Raw genomic sequence first — 20825 nt, forward strand, 5'->3', positions numbered from 1 at the left:
GGATACAGCACAGCACAGATGTAATCTGGTCACAGAGCTGGGCTAGGATGCCTCAGGCCCCCTTGAGATGGGGGAGACTGGGCCCCTAAACTCCAGCCCCTTCCCTAGGCTGTCTCCTCCATGCTCCCAGACACCAACTACACTCACCCTCTTCCAGCCCTGCCCCCCAGCCAGGGCAGCCTCCACCTTCCTTTGTTCCTCTCCATGGGGGGTATCTGGTTCAACAAGTTTGGCATCACCTTTGCATAGTGAGGTTTTCCCTGCTGGGTCTTGCTCCAGACAGCAGGGGTCACCACAGCCCAGCAAGTACCCCCACTACGTCACAGTTCTCCCCCCTCCGAGAGCGAACTGAGCAGGGTCACTCCGCTCGTGACCTAGGGAAGTTCGGGCCCCTCGCCACGGGACAGCGCATCGGCGATGATGTTGGCGCTCCCCTTGACGTGGATCACTTCCATGTCGTAGTCCTGTAGGAGCAGGCTCCACCGCAGCAGCTTGGCGTTGGTCCCCTTCATCTGGTGCAGCCAGGTCAGGGGGCAGTGGTCGGTGAACACCGTGAAATGCCGGCCAAACAGGTATGGCTGCAGCTTTTACAGGGCCCACACCATGGCCAGGCATTCCCTCTCTACGGTCGCGTAGCTCCGCTCCCGGGGCAACAGCTTCCTGTTCAGGTACACGATGGGGTGACGTTCCCCTTTCTCGTCCGCCTGCATCAGCACCGCCCCCAGCCCGGTGTCCGAGGCGTCCGTAAACATGATAAAGGGCTTGTCAAAGTCCGGGTTTACCAACACTGGCGCCTTGGCCAGGGCTTCCTTCAGTGCACAGAGAGCCTTCTGGCACTGCTCTGTCCAGACCACCCTGTCTGGTCTCTCCTTCCTGCACAGCTCTGTGATCGGGGCAGCGATGGAGCTGAAGTTGGGCACAAACCTCCGGTAGTACCCCGCCATCCCAATGAAGGCCTGGACCTGCTTCTTGGTCTGAGGCACAGGCCAGTCTCGGATGGCTCCCACTTTGGCCGGCTCTGGCTTCAAGCAGCCGCTTCCCACCTTATGGCCCAGGTAGGACACTTTGGCCATTCCAACCTTGCACTTCCCAGCCTTTACGGTCAGCCCAGCCTCCCTCAGCCGATCCAGTACCTGGCTGACCTGGGCCACGTGTTCCTCCCAGGACTGGCTGAAGATGCAGATGTCATCTATGTACGCTAGGGCACAGTTCTCCATTCCCCGCAGCAGCTGGTCCACCAGGCACTGGAAGGTGGCCGGCACCCCTTTGAGGCCGAAGGGCAGGACTAGGAACTCAAAGAGCCCCAGCGGCGTGATGAAAGCCGATTTCAATCTGGCTTCCTGGTCTAGCGGCACCTGCCAGTAGCCCTTGGTGAGGTCCAGGGTGGTGAGGTAGCGAGCTCCCCCCAGCTTGTCCAGGAGCTCGTCGGGCCTTGGCATTGGGTAGGCGTCGGACACCGTGATGGTGTCGAGCTTCCGGTAGTCCACGCAGAACCGGATCGACCCGTCCTTCTTCGGGACCAGCACCACGGGCGAGGCCCAGGGGCTGGAGGACGGCTGGATCACCCCCAGGGCCAACATGTCCTGGACCTCTCTCTCCAGGTCCTGGGCTGTCTTCCCCGTGACTCTGAAAGGGGAGCAGCGCACTGGGGGGTGAGTGCCCGTCTGCACCCGGTGGACAGCCAGGTTGGTGAGACCAGGCTTGTCGGAGAACAGCTGCTGGCGGGAGCGCAGCACCTCTCGGATCTCGGCCTGCTGGGCCGGGGTGAGCTGATCCGAGAGGGAAATTGACTCCAGCGAAGAGTCCTCTCCGGTCCCAGGGAACAGGCCCGCCAGGGGATCCTCCCCCTGCTCCTCCCAGGGCTTACACACGGCCAGCACCAAGTTCTCCCTGTCCCAGTACGGCTTCATCATGTTAACATGATACACCCGCTGGCCGCGCGTCCGGCCCGTCAGCTCCACCACGTAGTTCACCTCGTTCAGCTGCTTAACCACCTTGAAGGGGCCGTCCCAGGTGGCTTGCAGCTTGTTCTTCTGCACGGGGATCAGGACCATCACCTGGTCCCCGGTAGCGTAGGCGCGGGCCCGTGCGTTGCGGTCGTACCAGACCTTCTGCTTCCTCTGGGCCCTGCTCAGGTTCTCTCTGGCCAGGCCCATGAGCTCGGCAAGTCTTTCCCGGAATGTCAGGACGTATTCCACGACTGGCTCACCCTCTGGGGAGACCTTCCCCGCCCACTCGTCTTTCAGTAAGTCCAGGGGGCCCCTCACTCGCCTCCCATATAACAGCTTGAACGGCGAGAACCCCGTGGACTCCTGGGGCACTTCCCTGTATGCAAACAGCAGGTGGGGTAGATACTTGTCCCAGTCCTGCGGGTGTTTGTGCATAAAGGTCCGTAGCATCTGTTTCAGAGTCCCATTGAACCTCTCCACCACCCCGTTGGTCTGGGGGTGATACGCCGAGGCCCAGGTGTGTTGCACCCCACTCTTCTCCCACAAGCACCGGAGCAGGGCCGACATGAAGTTGGATCCCTGGTCCGTGAGAACCTCCTGGGGAAACCCCACCCTGCTGAAAATGGTCAGCAGGGCATCTGCCACCATGTCTGCCTCGATAGAGGGCAGGGCCACGGCCTCGGGGTAGCGGGTGGCAAAATCCACCACCACCAGGATGTATTTCTTCCCTGTCCGGGTCGCTCTGTTGAAGGGCCCCACAATATCCATCGCCACCTTCTGGAAAGGCTCCTCTATGATGGGCAGGGGTCTCAGTGCAGCTTTCCTCCTGTCTTGGGCCTTCCCCACTCGTTGGCAGGAGTCGCAGGACCGGCAGTACCGCTGTACAGCTGCAAACATCCCCGGCTAGTAGAAGTTTTGGAGCAGCCTCAGCCGTGTGCGCCGGATCCCCTGGTGTCCCGAGAACGGGATGTCATGGGCCAGGTGTAGCAGCTTGCGGCGATACCTTTGGGGAACCACCAGCTGCCGCTGAAGCCCCCACTTCCCTACCGTCCCGGGGGAAAGCCATTCCCGGTACAGAAATCCCGTCTCCCACCAGAACTTCTCCTGGCAATCTCCTCCTAGGGGTTGAGCTGCACCCAGGTCAGCCCGGTCCCTCAGGGACTGCAGGGAGGGATCCGCCCGCACCTCCACCTGGAATTCAGCGGCTGGGGCTGGGATAGGGCCGTGGCTCCCCCCACTGCCTAGGTCCAACTCTAGGTCTGCTGGGACGGGGCCCTGGGCCCCCTGTTGGGGAACCTCGAGTTCCGGGCCGCCAGCCCCTCGCTTGCTCTGGCTACGGGTGGTGACCAGCGTCCTGTGGGGTCCGTCTGGCCACTCCTCTAGGTCACTCCCCATCAGCACGTCGGTGGGCAAGTGCGGGTGCACCCCCACTTCCTTGGAGCCCTCCTTGGCCTCCCATTTCAGATGCACCCTGGCTACGGGTATCTTAAAGGGGGTGCCGCCTATGCCCCTCAGTGTCAGCTGAGTGTCGGGTAGCATACGGTCTGGGGCCACTATGTCGGGTCGGGCCAGTGTCACCTCTGCCCCCGTGTCCCAGAAACCCGTCACCTTCCTGCCATCCACCTCCAGGGGTATGAGGCAGTCCCTTCGCAGGGGCCGCCCTGTCCCCACCCGGTGCACAGATAAATCTGTCTCCCGAGTGTCAGACCTCCCATGGGAGGGGCACTGAGCATCCTTCCCCCCTCCCCGAGCGGAGGTTTGCCTGCCAGCCCCTGCCTCTGGGGCAGCCTGCCCTTCCTCCCGCCCCAGCCAGTTATCCCTGGAAAGTCCCAGGTCCTGGGACCTGTTCTTGTGCCTGGTGCATTGAGCCCTCTTGTGGCCTCGTTGCCCACAGCGATGGCAAGTTAGGTTCTGTGGGCCCATTTGGGTCGGCTCTGCCCGGGCCCTGGCTGGTTTTCTGGGGTATCGATGACTGGTCATGGTCCCTGGGGCTCGCTTCGGCGGTGTCTCTCTCCGTTGCTCAGCCGAGAACCGGTCTCTGCGCGATTCTCTTTCTCTCCGGGACTCCCGTTCACACCCGGACCGGCTCTCTGTGAACTCATCCGCCAGTCTCCCGGCCTCCTGGGGGTTCTCTGGTCTCCGGTCCTTGAGCCACAGCCTCAGTTTGGGTGGGCACGCTTCATAGAACTGCTCCATCATGACCAGCTGGAGTAGCTCCTCTGGGGTCTGGGCTCTGACTCCAGACACCCACTTGCGGCAGTATTGCGCCAGGTGGGAGTCCAGGTCCACATAGGTCTCCCGTGGCCCTTTCTGCACCCCTCGGAACCTCTTCCTGTACATCTCGGGGGTCAGCCCGAACTTGTGCAGCAGGGCCTCCTTGACTCGGTTGTAATCCCCTGGCTGTAGGTCCTCCAGCTGACTGAGCACTCCGGCCGCCTCCTGGTTCAGTGCGGGGATGAGCTCCTGCAGCCAGTCAGCTGGAGGGACACGCTGCAGTCCACAGGCCCTCTCAAAGGCACTGAGGAACCCGTCTGTCGCCCATGTCTTTCAATTGGGCCACCACGAGCCTCTCCAAGCGTCTGGCAGTCCTGGGACCCTGGGGCCCATCCGCACTTGGCGCAGCTGGTGCCCCGCTGGGTCTCCGCTCTGCCATGGCCAACTCATGCTGTCGCTGCCTCTCTCGGTCCTGGCGGTCCCTTTCTCGATCTTGGCGCTCCTTCTCTCGGTCCTCTGCTTGCAATTCCTTTATCCGCAGCTGGATCTCCAGCCGCCGCAGCTCCGCTGGGCTGGTCCCTGCCCTAGATGGGCTACGGCTTGCAGGCCTCCCGGGAGACGCTGTCTCATCTCTCCAGTGGGTTCCAGCGCTCCTCCCCCTCTCTGAGCCTGACACACTCTCGGGGGGGGGGGGGGGGTCTGGCTGCTTCCCCTGGGGACAAGTTCCTGGCCCTGTGGCTGGTCATTCTCTTCCAGCTGGGCAATCAGCTGGGCCTTGGCTGCTTTCTGCACAGGCAAGCCCCTCTCTCTGCACAGCCCCACCAGCTCTGCCTTCAAGAGTCGGGCGTAGGCCATCTGCCCGCTGGGCCCCTCGGTGCAGACTCACCAGTCTAGTGCTGCAGCGCCCCACGATTCCCAGGAACCGCTTCGCTCTGTCTCCAGCACGCCTGGCTCCAGGGCTCCTGCTTCTACAGCGCCTTGTCGCTCGCCGCTGGAAGCTCCATCCACGGGGTGCAGTGCATCCCACTTCTGACACCAGTGTGACGGCGCGTTGGGGGTTCCCCGTCTCCTGCACCCCGAAATGGCACAAACAGACTGCACCAGCCGGTGGAATAGAGGAAGTTTATTGCCTCTCCAGGATACAGCACAGCACAGATGTAATCTGGTCACAGAGCTGGGCTAGGATGCCTCAGGCCCCCTTGAGATGGGGGAGACTGGGCCCCTAAACTCCAGCCCCTTCCCTAGGCTGTCTCCTCCATGCTCCCAGACACCAACTACACTCACCCTCTTCCAGCCCTGCCCCCCAGCCAGGGCAGCCTCCACCTTCCTTTGTTCCTCTCCATGGGGGGTATCTGGTTCAACAAGTTTGGCATCACCTTTGCATAGTGAGGTTTTCCCTGCTGGGTCTTGCTCCAGACAGCAGGGGTCACCACAGCCCAGCAAGTACCCCCACTACGTCACAGCACCTGCCCGGCTTGCCCACTCCTTAGTCCGGCCCTGGCTCAGATCTAGAGTCTGGGAGGTGCAGGAGTGTTATAATGCTGCGGCCAGATTGGGTCTTGGCTCCAATTGGGGGGTGGGGGATTAGCCAGGGTTCATTTTTAAATAAAAGACTGTCAAACACAAAAAGTTTCTGCATTGTCTTTATTTATGAGAAGGGCGGGGAACCTGTTTTGGGTCGGGGTCACTGATCCACAGAAAAGTCAGTGGGGGCCACACAAGGGAGATGCCAAAAAAAACCCAAAACAAAAAGAACTACAGCCAACAAACTCCTCCAACTCCCCCCCCCCCCCCCCAAGCCTCATTAATATGGCTCCATCTGTGCTGGTTGGAGCAGGGGACGTGGTACTGGGGAAGGATGCTAGTGGATGCTGGGGCAGGGGACAGGGTTCTGGGGTGGGGACAGGGTGCCAGGGAGCAGGGAGTCCCCTGCACCCACCTCCTCCCTGGACTCCTTCATGCCCCGCTGCCGTCATGGAGCAGGGAAGCCCTAGTGTGTGCTGCCTCTGGGGCCAACTCCTCCCTCCCACAGGGAAGGGTGCACTTGGGCTGAATGCTATGGCCAGCTGGCTGGGCAGCCACTCCTCTTTGCTCTAGCCCAACTGCCCTGTGCTCAGCCCAGGGAGGCCGTGCTGCACTCCTGCTGATTGGGAAGCCCTTCCTCTTTGCTCCAGCCCAGCTGGATGGAGGCACAGCCTCCCTGGGCTGAGCATGGTGCAGCTGGGCTGGAATAAAGAGGAGTGGCTGCCTGGCCAGCTAGCCATGGCGCTCAACCAGGGTGCACCACTCTCCAGGTGGGCTGAAGCAGAGGGAAAATTGCCCGAACAGCTGGAGTGTGGTGCAGCCTCCTTTGTCTGTTTCAGCCCTCCCGACCTAGCAGACCTCACCACGCCGCCACAGCTACTCACCTGTGTTGCTGCTCCATGAGTAGCTGCTCTGCAAAGAGTGCCAATTTAAAATTAGTTGCGCGCAGGTGCACAGTTCAGAGGGAGCTGAAGATCTGCAGAAAAGGACCTGGGGATTACAGTGGATGAGAAGCTGGATATGAGTCAACTGTGTGCCCTTGTAGCCAAGAAGGCTAATGGCATATTAGGTTGCATTAGGAGGAGCATTGCCAGCAGATCCAGAGATGTGATTATTCCCCTTTATTCGGCTCTGGTGAGACCACATCTGGAGTATTGTGTCCATTTCTGGGCCCCCCACTACAAAAAGAATGTGGACGCGTTAGAGAGGGTCCAGTGGAGGGCAACCAAAATGATTAGGGGGTGGAGTATATGACCTATGAGCAGGGCTCGACAAATACTGGAAAACCCTACTCGCTAGACAAAAAAAGGACTCGCCACCCTCCCCCCCAAGTGTTTTTTTAATAGCATAAATTCCTAATAAGAATAAGAATAATAATTACTAATATGTTAATAAATATCACCCAAGTTATTAATAAGTATCTTATAAACCTCTACCTTTTCCCTCTGCTGCCATGTCTCCTCCCCTTGCTCCATCAGTTCCCCTGGTGGATGTTGCCCCCCCAACCCCTCACTGTCCCCTGCTGTCCTGGCTCCTGCCCTTCTCACTGCCCTCAGCCTTCCTGAGACCTGCTCTCCTCCCTGTGCCCACTCCTCCAGTAGCCCTACTCTGATCTGATCCTCATCCCCTCTCCTAACACCTCCCTCTACACACCTGCCCTGCCTCTCTCCTCTGGTGCTGGTCCCTCCCCTGCAGGTGTCTGGCCTTCTGCTTCACCCCCAGAATCCCCTGGCACCTGCACCCTCCTGGTTCCTCCCCCTTCCCTCATTGCCCCTGCCCCCTTTGCTCTCTTTTTCCCTGATTCTCACCACCCTTATGCCCCTGTGCCCTTGCACATGCCTTGCTCCATTCCCGCCTTCTTTCTAGCCTTCTCCCAGCATCTCTTGCTCTCCCCTCTAGCTCCCATCTTGTCTCCCCTTCCACTGACACCTCCCCTCCTGCCCTTTACCTCATTGTCTGCACTTGGCCCCCTGGGATTTGTCTCTCCTGCACCCCTGTCCCTTGGTGCCTTCCCCTTTCTTCTTCTTCTCCTGACCACCTCCCCTCTTCAGCACAAGCCTCTTCCCTGTATTTTTCCCCTCCCCTCCTCCCTCCACAGCCCAGCCCAGCCCAGCCCAGCCCCTTCACCTCCCCCAGGGACAGCTCTAGGTTTTTTGCTGTCCCAAGCAAAACATTTTTGGCTGCCCCCCCCCCCTTTTTGTTTTTCTTTACATGTTTGCATTTTGTAATGGTTTTTTTTTTTGTTTTTCATTTTTGTCCCAGCATTTTAGCCCTATAAATAGCAAATAGCATTTTCATTTGTTTTTTTTTCCATAAAAGCAAAGGCGCTTCAAGTGAACTCCCCCTTTCACTCACTGCTGGGTCACAGCAGCCTTTTCCCTGGCCTGTCCAGCCCCTCTCTATGGAATAGCACCCCTCGCTCCCGACCCACAGGGGAAATGGTGCAGGGACAGCACAGAGCCAGAGAGGTGCAGGGAACAGTGGAGGCACAGAGCCAGAGGGACGCAGCGTGCGGGGTGTGGTGGAGGCACGGGAAATGGGATGCGGGGAACGGGAGGGGCAGAGGGATCGGGGTCTAGGGGCAGTGCAGGGAATGGGCAGCACAGAGCTGGGGGGCAGGGATTGGAGGGGAGCAGGGTGCAAAGACGGCACAGAGCCAGAGTCACAGGGAAGAGGAAGAGCAGAGGGTCCGGAGTACAGGGGTGCAGGGGCGACATGGGGAATAGACGGCGCGGAGACTAAATCGTGCGGGGCAGGTGCAGCGAGCCGGGTGGTCAGCCGGGAGCGGTCTTTCACCGTCGAGGGGGTTGGGGTCATGGCAGGACTGGAGCCGGTGGAGCGGGGCCTGGATGGGTTGCAGCCAGCTCCCGGGGCCACACGGCCAGAGTCGAGCTGCCACGGCCCTTTAAAATCAGCGGGGCCATGTCACGCCAGCGTCCTGGTGTCTGCTGGCATCCCGCCCTTTAGCTCGTGCCCCGCCTCCTCACACCAGAGCTGCACACAGGGAGCCCGGCGCTGAGAATCACTGCACTTCCCCCTTCCTGGCAGCGCTCCACTCCTCCACCCAGCCGGCAGATTGGATGGGGCCGCACTGGCCGTAGTGTGGGCTTTGGCCAGCCTGTCACAACTTCCCACTGGCCCAGTCCACCCCTGCACTCGTCAGCCAATAAAATCTACTCGTCATGGGCGAGTGCATTTGTTGAGCCCTGTGTATGAGGAGAGGCTGAGGGAGTTGCGTCTGTTTAGTCTGCAGAAGCGAAGAGTGAGGGAGGATTTGATAGCGGCCTTCAACTTCCTGAAGGGAGGTTCCAAAGAGGATGGAGAGAGGCTGTTTTCAGTAGTGACAGATGGCAGAACAAGGAGTTGTGGTGGGAGAGGTCCAGGTTGGATATTAGGAAAATCTATTTCACTATGAGGGTGGTGAAGCACTGGAATGGGTTCCCTAGGGAAGTAGTGGAGTCTCCATCCCTAGAGGTGTTTAAGTCTCGGCTTGACAAAGCCCTGGCTAGGTTGATTTAGTTGGGATTGGTCCTGCCTAGAGAAGGGGGCTGGACTTAATGAACTGAGGTCTCTTCCAGGTCTATGATTAATTGGTCAACCTAAGCATACTGTTATAGAGGCACAAGTAAATATAGCAGGCCTCTATGGGTGAACCCTGGTGGACTGGATCCAGCCTGTGTGCCGGTATTTGCCCCCCCCTGCTCTGGAGGGTCTTGGTCTTGGAGCAGGTATAAGAAGTGGCACTGTGAGGGCAGCTGCTCTTCCCTTGTATTCTCCCATACAGTAATGAAGATCTTGGAGGATCCTCTTGGGTTCATTATCTTTGTGGGGTTTTGTGGCACTAAATATGCAGGAGATACCTGATTACTATCTTATGTGATCTTATATGTTGATAAGGAGAGATTTATGACAAATCCTTTGGAAAATAATACAGGTATGAGTTGAAGGTGGCTATATTTCTTTTTAAAAAATCACTCAGTTGGGCAGCCAGTCTACATAGTTAATTCAAAATACTATCTGCAATAGTGTTCAGTGATTTTGTTTATTGTGTGTGAGTGGCCAATGCTCTGCTAAATTAATCTACTGTATGCTGTAGTGAAATACAACTGAAGTATTAGTGCGTGTTTGCTGTGTCTTTGCCTGTTTTAAAAGTGTGTATGTGTGTGTGTGGGGGGGTGTAATTTCAAGCATGGGTTTAATTTTCAAATGATTAAAATCTCACAATTATTGGGGGAAATGGTGTATAAACAAATATGGTGTCTGATATTGTCAATAATTTAATTGGCAAATTGCTTGAAACAATTTTAAAATCTTATAACAAGTATGTGAGATGAAATACAAAGTATTGTTACAAAAACTGATATTATTCAGATCATGAGTACAAATTAGGGCCCTGATCCTGCAAAGGTTTATTTTCATGGTTAACTTTATGCACTGTGAGTAGTTCCACTGAAGACCTGAGACTGGTCACACTCTGAAGGTGAATTGGTTAAGTCTTTGCATGATTCACCCTTGCACTGGGAATTCTAGCCCTCAAATCTTCTCCACCTTTTTTGTTGAAATGCATAATCACCCATTTTGGGAGTATATAATTTATTTTGAATAAATATATCTGTTTTCAGGTTTCAATGCTGGGGTTTCATTAACATTTTTACCTACCAATATTAACAGGGTTTTTCCATATAAAAAACTTAAGTTAAAATGGAACTTTTTAACACTAATGTGTGTCTGAATTATGTTATGCTTAGGCTGACCAATTAATTAGGATTGAAAAGAGTAATCTCATTTTTACAATACCCTGTATTTGCCTTATAGAAGTAATATATTTCTGGCATTTCATTACTGTCTGGAAGATGGTGAAACAAAGTAACAATGTTTAGAATTCTTTGTTTCATTTCAGTTTGATCCTGTTTCTGTTGTTGCAATTTTTATAATCTGAAGTGCTGCAGAACTAGTTCTAATAAAAGACCAGAATTGATTAAGTGATTATTTTAAGTGGCCATATTGGACTCTGTTGGGATATTGTTTGAATCCTCAGAAAAAAATTGATCATTTTAAAAATAAAATATATTACACTTAGATTAAAGTGTGGATACAGTCCAATAAAAGTGGCGAGGAGTCCTGTGGCATCTTATAGACTAACTGAAGTGTAGGAGCATAAGCTTTCGTGGGCAGAGACCCACTTCGTCAGATGCATGTGCAATAGACTTTGTTACAGTTTCTTTAGATTGCAAATTGCTTAAGATCCTAATTATTAATTTATTTTCCCAATTCCTGACTGTTATAAGGCAAAGTAAGAATACAGTATTTTTACAAAATAAGCACAGGCTCTCCCTGATGGCTGTAGGGAGAACCAGGGTTGCCTGTCCCTTGTGAGAGGGGTGTTAGTGCGTGTAGCGATCAGTATATGTACAAATAAATTTTTCCTACAGGATGACTGAGTGACATTTTCACATCACTCTGCATCCCGCTGTGTGCCTCTGCCCTCAGCTGCGTGGCCCCTGGGCGGGAGCCATGTGACCTACCTCCTCCCTGGTGCGTCTCTTTCTGTCCCCTCTCTCCTTTCCCAGTTCTCCTGTGGCCCAGTTCATTCCCCCTGAATCCCTGCTCTCCCCTCCAGTTCCTGACTTCTCAGTGACCCCACATCCTTTCATCTCCGGGTGCGCACCTCTCCTAGCAGTCCACTGCGGTGCTAGCAGCGCCTCTTGGCTGTCCCAGCAGGATCCTGAGTTGCAGCTTTTGGGGTGAAGGTGAGGAGTGTAGGGGTCCAGTCCCCGGCAGTGGCTGCAACACTGCATCTCCAATGCGTCCTGTGGTGGCACCACTGTCTTGTTCTCTCCCATCCAAGATGGTGGGGAGCCTCCCCCGAGCATGAGCGAATCCTGCAGGAAATTGAGAGCATGGACATGGCCAGTGAGGAGCTGGGGCTGGGGGTCTGCAGATGGTGTCTACTGGGGCTGGACAGGGCTCCTGCACTGACAGTTCCCCTCTGAGATTCCCTGGCTCCAGTGAATATTGTGGAGGCACAGCCCTTTGGGGGGTTGCCCCCACTGAGTTTTGGGGCACCTTGGGGCCCCTCGAGAAGGCCTCGCCCTCTGGGGCTCCATGTCCGCCCCTTTGTCCCCAAAGCATTGTCGACTTCCTGCTGGAGCCCCAGCTCCCTGCTTCCCCCCTCTGGCTCCTGGCAGGGCTCTGCTTTCTGCACTGCATCCTGGCCTTGCCGGGAAGGGGTGCACCCACTGAAGCATTGGGGCCAGGCACCTGGCTCAGATGGCCCTTTGGGGGTGGTGCAGTTATGCTGCACCCTGGCTCTCCAGAGTAGCTGCTCTACCCTTTGACTCCTTGAGTTTGCCATGGAGCAAAGGTGCCCCAAAGGCCTTTCACACAGGGTTAGACAAACCTCAACAAGCCTGATTGGAAAGGCTGGGCTGCAGCTGAGCGTGCGGCTCAGTGAATTCGTGGGTGGGGGCAGGGTGTATGTAGACAGGGAAGAAGGAAGGAGAATGGCACATATGTGGGGTGCAGTAAGGGGGATTGCAGGCAGCCACAGCTCAGCTATAATTTATTGGCCTTGCTCAGTCAGAGGCTCAGGGCTCCTTGCATGGAGCTGACTTACTGGGCAGGGCTGATTAATCATCTGTGAAGATGTGCTGCCCTGCAGCTTAGAGGGAACACTGATTGTGGGGGTGAGAAGGGGATATAGGAATGGAGACAGGGGATGGGCAGTGTGCGGGTGCAGAGAGGGAGGGTTTAGGGAAGGATGGGGAAGTAGGAATGGAGGCAGGGGGTGAAGACTTGGATAGGCAGTGTGGGGAAGGGGTTAGGGAAGGATGGGATAGGCAGTGTGGGGTGGGGAGAGGTTGGGGAGGATGGTGAGTATAGGAATCGAGGCAGGGGATGAGGTATAGGGTGGAGGATGGAGGTGGGAGTAGGGATGGAAGGAGGGGGGTGGACTGTGGGCTGTGGGTCATGGAGTTCTGGGATAAGGATTAACAGCCCAGATTACCCCACCGTACTCTTTCCTTGTGACCCAGTGGAGTGTGGATGTGTAAAGCTGGGGGCTCCCCTATGATTCCATGTCTTTTGCTTGTGCCCTGTCCATACAGAGCATGTCCCAGCCCCGGCAGGAGCTTGCTTGCCAGGTTGAAGGACACTTCTGGAAAACTGCAAAGATGGGCAGTAAGTGGGCGTGGAGAGCAGGAAATTCTCTCTACCTGGCTGCTTGCATGTAACCCAGCCTCTGCCCCTTGCTCGCAAGCCAGGTGCCCAGGAGCACCCAGAATGAAGGGGAATCATTTGGAGTTGGGGCCCCATTTTACTGATTGTGTTTGGTTACACGTGAGGCCCACAAGCCTCCCATGCTGGCTGCTAGAAGGAGAGGCAGGTGGGGCACAACCCCCTAGTAATCATCTATTTGCTTTCAAACAGTGTGTCCTCCATTTTCCCTCCCATTGTGTCCTGCTTTCTTTCCCTTGTGGATTTCATCCTACAACCATCCAAGTTCTTTATTACTTCCATGTGCTCAGCAAACCATTTAACCAGGCATTTCACCAGGCTGATCAATTGACCTAAAAATCTAACTTATGAAATTGTTATTCCTTAGTTCTAACCATTATTTCAAAACTGCTATGCTGCATATAGACTGAAGTTAAGAATATTGTCACTTGCTTAGAGCCTGATTTCTTCAAACACTTTAATAAAAATAAGTTAGTTCAGTTGATTTGTTTGGTGTTAGTGTACAAGAAAAAATGCTTTCTATGAGGGTGTGTCTAGACTACAGGGTTTTGTTGACAAAAGTGGACTTTTGTCGACAAAACTATACCTGCGTCCACACTGCCTTTGAGTTATGTCAACATAACGTCAACAAAACTCAGCAGTTTTGTCAACGTATGTAAACCTCATTCTACGAGGAATAACGCCTTTTGTCGACAGAGTTCTGTCGATAGAAGGCATTATTGCATCTACACTGACCTTTGCGTCCACACTGTTATGTTGACAAAGCGGCTTGCTTTGTCGACAGAACTGGCTGTAGTCTAGACACTCTTTGTCGACGGAAGCTTTGTCGACAGTATCTGTTGACAAAACTTCTGTCGACAAAACCCTGTAGTCTAGACATACCCTAAGGCACTAGGTGGTTTCTGTAATACTGTAAAATACTTTGTTCCTTTAACATTTAATGTTAACCCTATGCGTGTTTCTTTTTTAAGGCCTCAATGCTCCAGCGATTTCAGAGTACATTGGTAATAGCTGAACACACAAATGAGTCTCTAACACCCATTACACTAAATGCTATCACTGCAGCAAAGCAGCTTGGAGGTGAAGTATCTTGTTTAGTAGCTGGTACTAGCTGTGACAAGGTAAGAAACCTAATCATTTTTCAGTCCAGATATGTTTAAACAATGACTACAGTTAAGTAATATCAAACAAGGTTTGGGTCGGTTTGAAGAATGTCCAAGTAAGAAACTATGCCAATGGTTACTACGGATGTGTTGGTGTAAACATGTAATCGATGAGTGTGGGCTGATTGGGTATCTGTCGTGGTTACACATAGACCACCCCTCATCCAAAATTTTTTCAGCAGTTACACGTTTAACTTAATAAACTCATTTAAACATCCCTAATGGTTAGTTATGTCAAGGAAACATCCTGCTTCTAAACCGCTGATCTTCTAAACGAGAAATGTGCATTTTGGGTTTTTTAAAATAGGTGACAATGCTAAAAGGGAGTGTATCAACTTAAGTTCTGTTTTTAAAAAAAACACCAGGTTTTTAATATAAATACCCAGGCCAATAAAAATGTTAAAATTGCAGTTAAAATTGTTTTTTTAATAGCATTCTCCTATAAAGCTTGAAATCCAGATATTGCAGCTGAGAATCTGAAAGCAAAACTTGCTTAATGAACTTTTTTATTCTGTGAAAATGGCAAAAAGTAAACCGCGCATAATGGCAAATAGAATTTTTTAAAAAATCTCACTGTTACTAATCAAAGGTGTTACTAACATAAAGATTTGGTTACAGTGTACTGGGGGCGGTGCCCCCTGCTCGCTACAGTCGCCAAACTCCCTCTCAGGATAGGTAGCCTCTCCCTCCCCACACCTTCGACAGCCCAGGAGGGCCAGGCTGAGGGATGGCAGGCTAGCCCTGGCTTCCCTCTCTTGCTCCTGCTGCTGGGGGGGTGGGTTGGGCCGAGGGTGTGGCTGGCCAAGTTAGCTCCCTTCAGCTGCCGGGGATTGAGCTGGGCTGAGTCTGGCCTTGTTCTCTCACTCCAGCCGCCGTGGGGTAAGAGGGCTCTCTTTGGGGCCTTGCAGGCCCTTCACTCTTCCCTGCATCCCTTTCCCCCCTTCCCAAGACTGCTTTGGCTCTTGGGTTCTATTGTCTCCACCTCTTTGCCCCCCCTGGCACCAAGGAGGGGGGCCCGGTTGAAGCCATGCTGGTCCCAGCTCTCTCCCTCCAGCCATCGGTGAGGATCCAAGTCCATCTTGGCCCTTGCCCCCCCTGCCACTTTGCCCCTCCCCATGGCTGCTTGGGAGGGTGGGGGAGGAGGCAAGGCCTGGCTGGGCCTGGCTCTCGCCCTGCCCCGGGTGTCTGGGGGTTGGACTGAGCCAAGGTCACGGCAGGGGAGGCCTTGCGGGACGAGGGGGCGCAGCTCCCACACTTCCCTCCAGAAGCTCCGGGAAGACTGGGAAGGGCATGTGGTTGCCACCTCCCCACCCCCCCGCACACTCACTACCCCCAGCACCAGGGAGGCTGGGGCCCTCAGCACAAGTAAGGGAGGAGGCCGGTTGGCTGAAAGGGGAGGGACTGCAGGATGCAAAGTGATGTAATGACATCATGATGTCATCCTGCAGGAAAAACTTTTTTATATATAGAGAGATGGTTAAATTGATAGTGTTTCTGAACTTAATGTATTGCAAGTGTTTAGAGAACTAATGCCTTGTTTGCTTGCCAGTCATCTCAAGAGACTGTACTAGACCAGATTTGTTGCATTGTCACTAAGGATTTTGAGAATAGCTTTTTATCACTTGACACCTACATGCCAATACAGTGTAACTATATAAGGACTGTGGAAGTGATTATCATGTATGGTAATTAGTAAAATTTACACTGAATTAGTATAGAATTGTTTTTCTTGTAGTCAGAATTATTATTTTGGGTAGAGAACTAGGGTTGTAAAAATTAAATGGAACTCATTAGCATCTGCTTATTGGTTAACCAGTTAAACGAAAAAACTTCCACAGGGCCCCATGAAGCTTGTTTAGCCATGTAACTGATTTCAGATTTTATTTGGTTATACGGTTAATATTTTTAGAAGCTTTTACATCCCTGCAGAGAACCATACACATGGCAAATGCCATTAGTGACATTGAAGTTGTGGCATCCTCTTTAATCAGAAATCTCAAGAAAAAGTATTTATTATAAGCTAGCTATAATCCTAGTTTTAAATTCAAAACCTGACATGTAAGGTTTGAGGCCAGAAGCAAATACTAAGTTTCAGAAAAATCTGGTTCATGTTTTGTAGCAACATTAATACAGGTTGGACCTCCCTGGTTTGGCACCCTCAGGAGCTGACTGGTACTGAATGAGAGATTTTGCTGGACCAGGGGAAGGTGATTTCTGATGCCCCTGCTGCTGGCCCCACCCTCTGCCCTGCCACCCCACTGGGTTTCCTGGCAGCCCTCCTGGGCCTTGCGCCAGGCTTCCTGCCCTGCACCAACCCCATTAGCTCAGTTGAGCCATGCACCAGCCCTACCTGGCTGCCATTCTCCTTCCCCCAAACCCAAGTGAGCCTAGCACCAGGATTCTACACCTCCTCTCCCCCTGCATTGTGCCGGACTCCTGTCCCCCTTCCCTGCATTGAACCAGGCTTTTCCACTCCCCCCTCTCCCCCCAAGCATGTTGAGACTTTAAGATCCTGGAACATCTGTGGGCCTGCCGGACCATGGATGTTGCCAGACCAGACAGTCACAGTTTATAGAGGTGCAACTTGTACCCCTTTATTTTGGAGATTTTTTGCTCTCATAACTTGAAAATGAACAAGTTTCACCCATTACTTTTAATGCTCAATGTGTTTGTGTTGTGAATTAGGTTCTTTTAGAAAATGATACTGCACTGTAAAGTGAACTTCAAAAAGAAAGTTGTAAGATTGTGTACAGGTGGCTCAAACTCATAATACATGTTATGTAATGGCCATTTTGGGTTTTATTTCTTACACCCCTTGTTATGTTTTTTTGGGGAAAACACTGGTATTCAGGAAAGCAAGGAAGTAGTGTTGGTTGGGACAATACAAGTGCAGTTTTATAAATTTACCTCAGTCCAATTTGCAACAACCCTTTTGTAGATTAGGCTTTGGTTCTGTGCATTGGGGATGTTAATTTATCATTTAAAATGTTAATCCATTTCAACTCTAGGTTTAACCAGTTAACCTTGGAGCAGCCCCATGCCCATGGTGGGTTGCCCTGGCTAGGCTGGGTCCCCTACTTGCCTGCAGCTCATCGTGGGCTGCCCCTCCTGGCTCAGGCCACCAGTTAACCTGATACAGAGGCAGCACCATGAGGTGGCAGCAGCCCCAGCCCAGGGGTGGGGGGTGGGGTCTGAGCTCCTGGACCCAGCATGAGCTTGAACTGAGCCAGGCTGCTTGCCTGCCTGGCTCCTAATACACTTTAAATGCAGGGCTGCCGGGGGGAGGGGAGTAGGTTCCGGACCTGGCACAAGCCGGGACTGAGTAGGCTGCTGGCCAGCCTGCTAAAAAATTTACTGGGGTTAAGGGTGGAGAATGCATGTTGTGTATAGCATTAACCTATAAGCTTTTGCATGTTGGTTAATCGACTATACTATTACATCCCTACTTCATAGGAGAGTGAAACTGGACTATGAGAACAGGAGGGGAGGGGACTGGTTTCCTGCTGTAGCAATCACATGAGTTCACCCTATCGCTTCCCTCATTTTTCCTTTATTCAGTACCTCTTAAGTCCTTTATCAGGCCATTTATCTGGTTTCTGGATGTCTTGCCTATGGAGTACCTTGCACTAGATATTCATCCAGCCTTATGAAATAAACTGCTATTTATAGCTACGCTGATCATGTGTCTCTTTCTTTTTTCTGTGACTCTCCCAAATTTAAATGCTCTGTTCCGGTGGTCCATCAAGTAGTGAAATGTCCCAGAAAGCCCTGCCAGAAATCTCACTACTTGATGGGACACCGGTGCAGTGCAGCAGCTGGGCCAGCTTCTGGTGGTGCATGGCCCCTCTCTCTCTCTCTGTCCTCTTCCTTTCCCCCATGGGACCGCCTTTGCCATATGGGGCCCTGGTCTGGTGGCCCCACCTTCTTCTCCTCCAGGCCACCTTGGAGCCCTGGCAAGAGCTGAACGGAGCCCAGCTGGGGCGCTGCGGGGTGAGGTGCGCTTGGCTTAGCAGGTGCTGGGACTGGAGCGGGGCCCATCTGTGGAGTTACTTTTAGTACTGCATTCTAGTCCCCACGGGCAGTCCTGGCTCCAGCTGGACTCAAGTGGCAACCCCATGAGGCGCGTTTCGGTGAGTCTGCCCCGGCTGGAATGTGCCTTGTGCGGCTGCTGCTTGACTGCACCTGGAGCTGGGCAGCCTGCGGGGACTGGATTGTAGCACTAAAAATAGCACCGCAGGTGGCCCTGGCTCCACTCCCAGCAAGCGGTCCCATGTCAGGAGCGGCTGGGGTTGTGGGGACTTCTGGGGCTGGGCTGCAGGCTCCAGCCCTCAAACTGGAAGGCAGAAGGTGAGAGAAGGGGCAGGAGGGAGAACTAAGGAGAAGGTGGGGGTGAGGAGAGGAAGGGGCTTGTACTGAGAGGAAGGGGGACAGGGCAGGAGAAGAAAGGGGCAGGCACCAAGAGGCAGGGTGGAGGAGAGAGAAATGCCAGTGGGGCAAAAGGAGATGGTGAGGAAAAGGGCAGGTGGAGGGAGGGAAAGAAAGGTGTCCAGTGGGAGTGGAAGAGGTGAGGGGACAGGGTGTACTGGGAGAGAAAAGGGGAGGGACAATGGGGGCAAGAGGGAGAAAAAGGAGTGGGTGCATGGAGAAGAAGCATTGAAAGGAGGGATGGACATGAGGAATACAGGGGATGGAGCAAGTCATGTGTGAGGCCACAGACGGGCATGAGGAGAACTGGGGCAAAGGGTGGTGAGGAGGTGGGCACCAGGGAGAAAGTGGGCAAGGAGGGCAGAGGCAGTGAGGGAAGAGTGAGGCACCAGGAAGGTGCAGGGGTAAGGAAGGTGGAGGTGCCAGGAGATTGTGAAGGGCAGACACCTGGAGGGGTGGGACAGGCACCAGAGGAAAGGGCAGATGGGTAGAGGGAAGTGTTAGGAGAGGGGATGGGGATGGGTAGTTACAGATGATCATAGTGGGGCTAGAGAAGAAATGGACATGGGGAAGAGAAGGGCTAATGCAGGGGAAGAGTTAGGGATGGTGGTGAAAAGGGCAGGAGCCAGGACAGTAGAGACAAGTGAGGGGGGAGGAGGCATCAGGGGAGTAGATGGGGTAAGAGAAGGGTAGGAGACATGGCAGCAGAGGGAAAAGGGAGAGGTTTATAAAATATTCATTGATACCTTGGCTGCCACAGTGGCACACCTCCAAACAAGCACACATGAACTCAATACTGGTGCACAAGACAAAATTTACTCTGCTCATGGGAGGAAAATCTTAAGGGAACACTTCCCTCAGTCTCTCCCCTGAGTTAATGCAATGCAAATTGGGTTAATGCAGTTGCAGAATAGTTGCATATGGGAGGGGGTGTTTTGTGGGGGCCAAACTCATCCCTGTTGGTAGGAAGACGGTTGGAGGAGTTTACTTCTGGTTATTTGTCCATCTTGACCCGGGGAGTACTACCTCAGAGGTGGGACTTCTTGTGGCAGTGGGTGTGGCTAATGTGTCCCTAATTTTGGTTCAGAAAATATGGTCACCATACTTATAGCTTATGACCTTTTTTTTTCTTATCTGAAAAAGTTCTCCCTGACACTTGCTCCTTTTTTTTAATGGTGGCCTGGAAGGAATTTTTCCCACACTTTATGCCTTTTGTACCTCACATTCCTAAAGGGAATGAAAAACCTGCCTGCCATCCACCTCTGACCACATTTCTTTTCCCTTCCCTGCTTTGTTAGCCCAGACAACCCCTCCCCCACTTATTTGTGGTGCAGTCATTGATTTCAGAGGAAGTAATATTAAGCTCTTGAATAATCAGTTGAAGCAGTTGTTAATGGATTTTATAATAAATGTTTCTAATCTTGCAGGAGTTGTCTTCAACCTTTTTAAACTCAAATAAAAACTTAGACATTTTTGGAACTTGGTGCCCCCTCCATGACCATAAACAATACCTTTCATTCATTCAAATTTGTACTGGTCACTGCTTCATCACAGCAGAGGAGTGGTTGGTTGAAACCTGAGAGTATGGTGGTGTGACCTGATGCTTGTCATCTCAACTTTACTGTAATTACAGAAATATTTGGAGGCTCACTGTCCCATCCCTATTGATAGTTCCAGTGCCATAAGGTTATTGCATGCTACTATTTACAAGAGGCCAGCATGTTTTACAGGCAGTCCCCGGGTTACGTACAAGATAGGGACTGTAGGTTTGTTCTTAAGTTGAATCTGTATGTAAGTCGGAACTGGCATCCAGATTCAGCCGCTGCTGAAACTGACCGCCAGTTCTGACTTACATACAGAATCAACTTAAGAACCCCAGGCATCCCCAAGTCAGCCGCTGCTGAAACTGACCGCCAGTTCTGACTTACATACAGAATCAACTTAAGAACCCCAGGCATCCCCAAGTCAGCCGCTGCTGAAACTGACCGCCAGTTCTGACTTACATACAGAATCAACTTAAGAACCCCAAGCCAGCTGCTGCTGAAACTGATCAGCAGCTGATTCCAGGAAGCCTGGGGCAGAGCAACTCTGCCTCAGGCTTCCTGTAGTCAGCGCTGGTCAGTTTCAGCAGAAGCTGACTTGGGGCCGCCTGGGGCAGAGCAGCTGGGGTGCTGCTGGGTTGCTCCAGTAGCGCCGCTCCTCGGCACTACTGGAGCAACCCAGCAGCACCCCATCTGCTCTGCCCCAGGTGTCCTGATTCAGCCGCTGCTGAAACTGACCAGCAGCGGCTGAATCAGGACCAGAGCAGCTGGGG

The 20825-nt window shown here is 53.1% G+C and overlaps 1 protein-coding gene across 4 annotated transcripts in view; it reads left to right on the plus strand.

Moving 5' to 3' along the window:
* Positions 1-20825, plus strand: part of ETFA (electron transfer flavoprotein subunit alpha) — a 77638-nt gene that overhangs the window by 4504 nt on the left and 52309 nt on the right. For all 4 annotated transcript variants that reach the window (XM_075897359.2, XM_075897361.2, XM_075897360.2 and 1 more), the window contains exon 2: positions 13895-14044. In XM_075897359.2, coding sequence (XP_075753474.2) covers positions 13895-14044 — 150 coding nt within the window. The remainder of the gene's footprint in view (positions 1-13894; positions 14045-20825) is intronic.

The sequence above is a fragment of the Pelodiscus sinensis genome, chromosome 14 (assembly GCF_052426305.1).
Source record: "Pelodiscus sinensis isolate ZL-2025 chromosome 14, ASM5242630v1, whole genome shotgun sequence".
Classification (NCBI taxonomy): Eukaryota; Metazoa; Chordata; order Testudines; family Trionychidae; genus Pelodiscus; species Pelodiscus sinensis.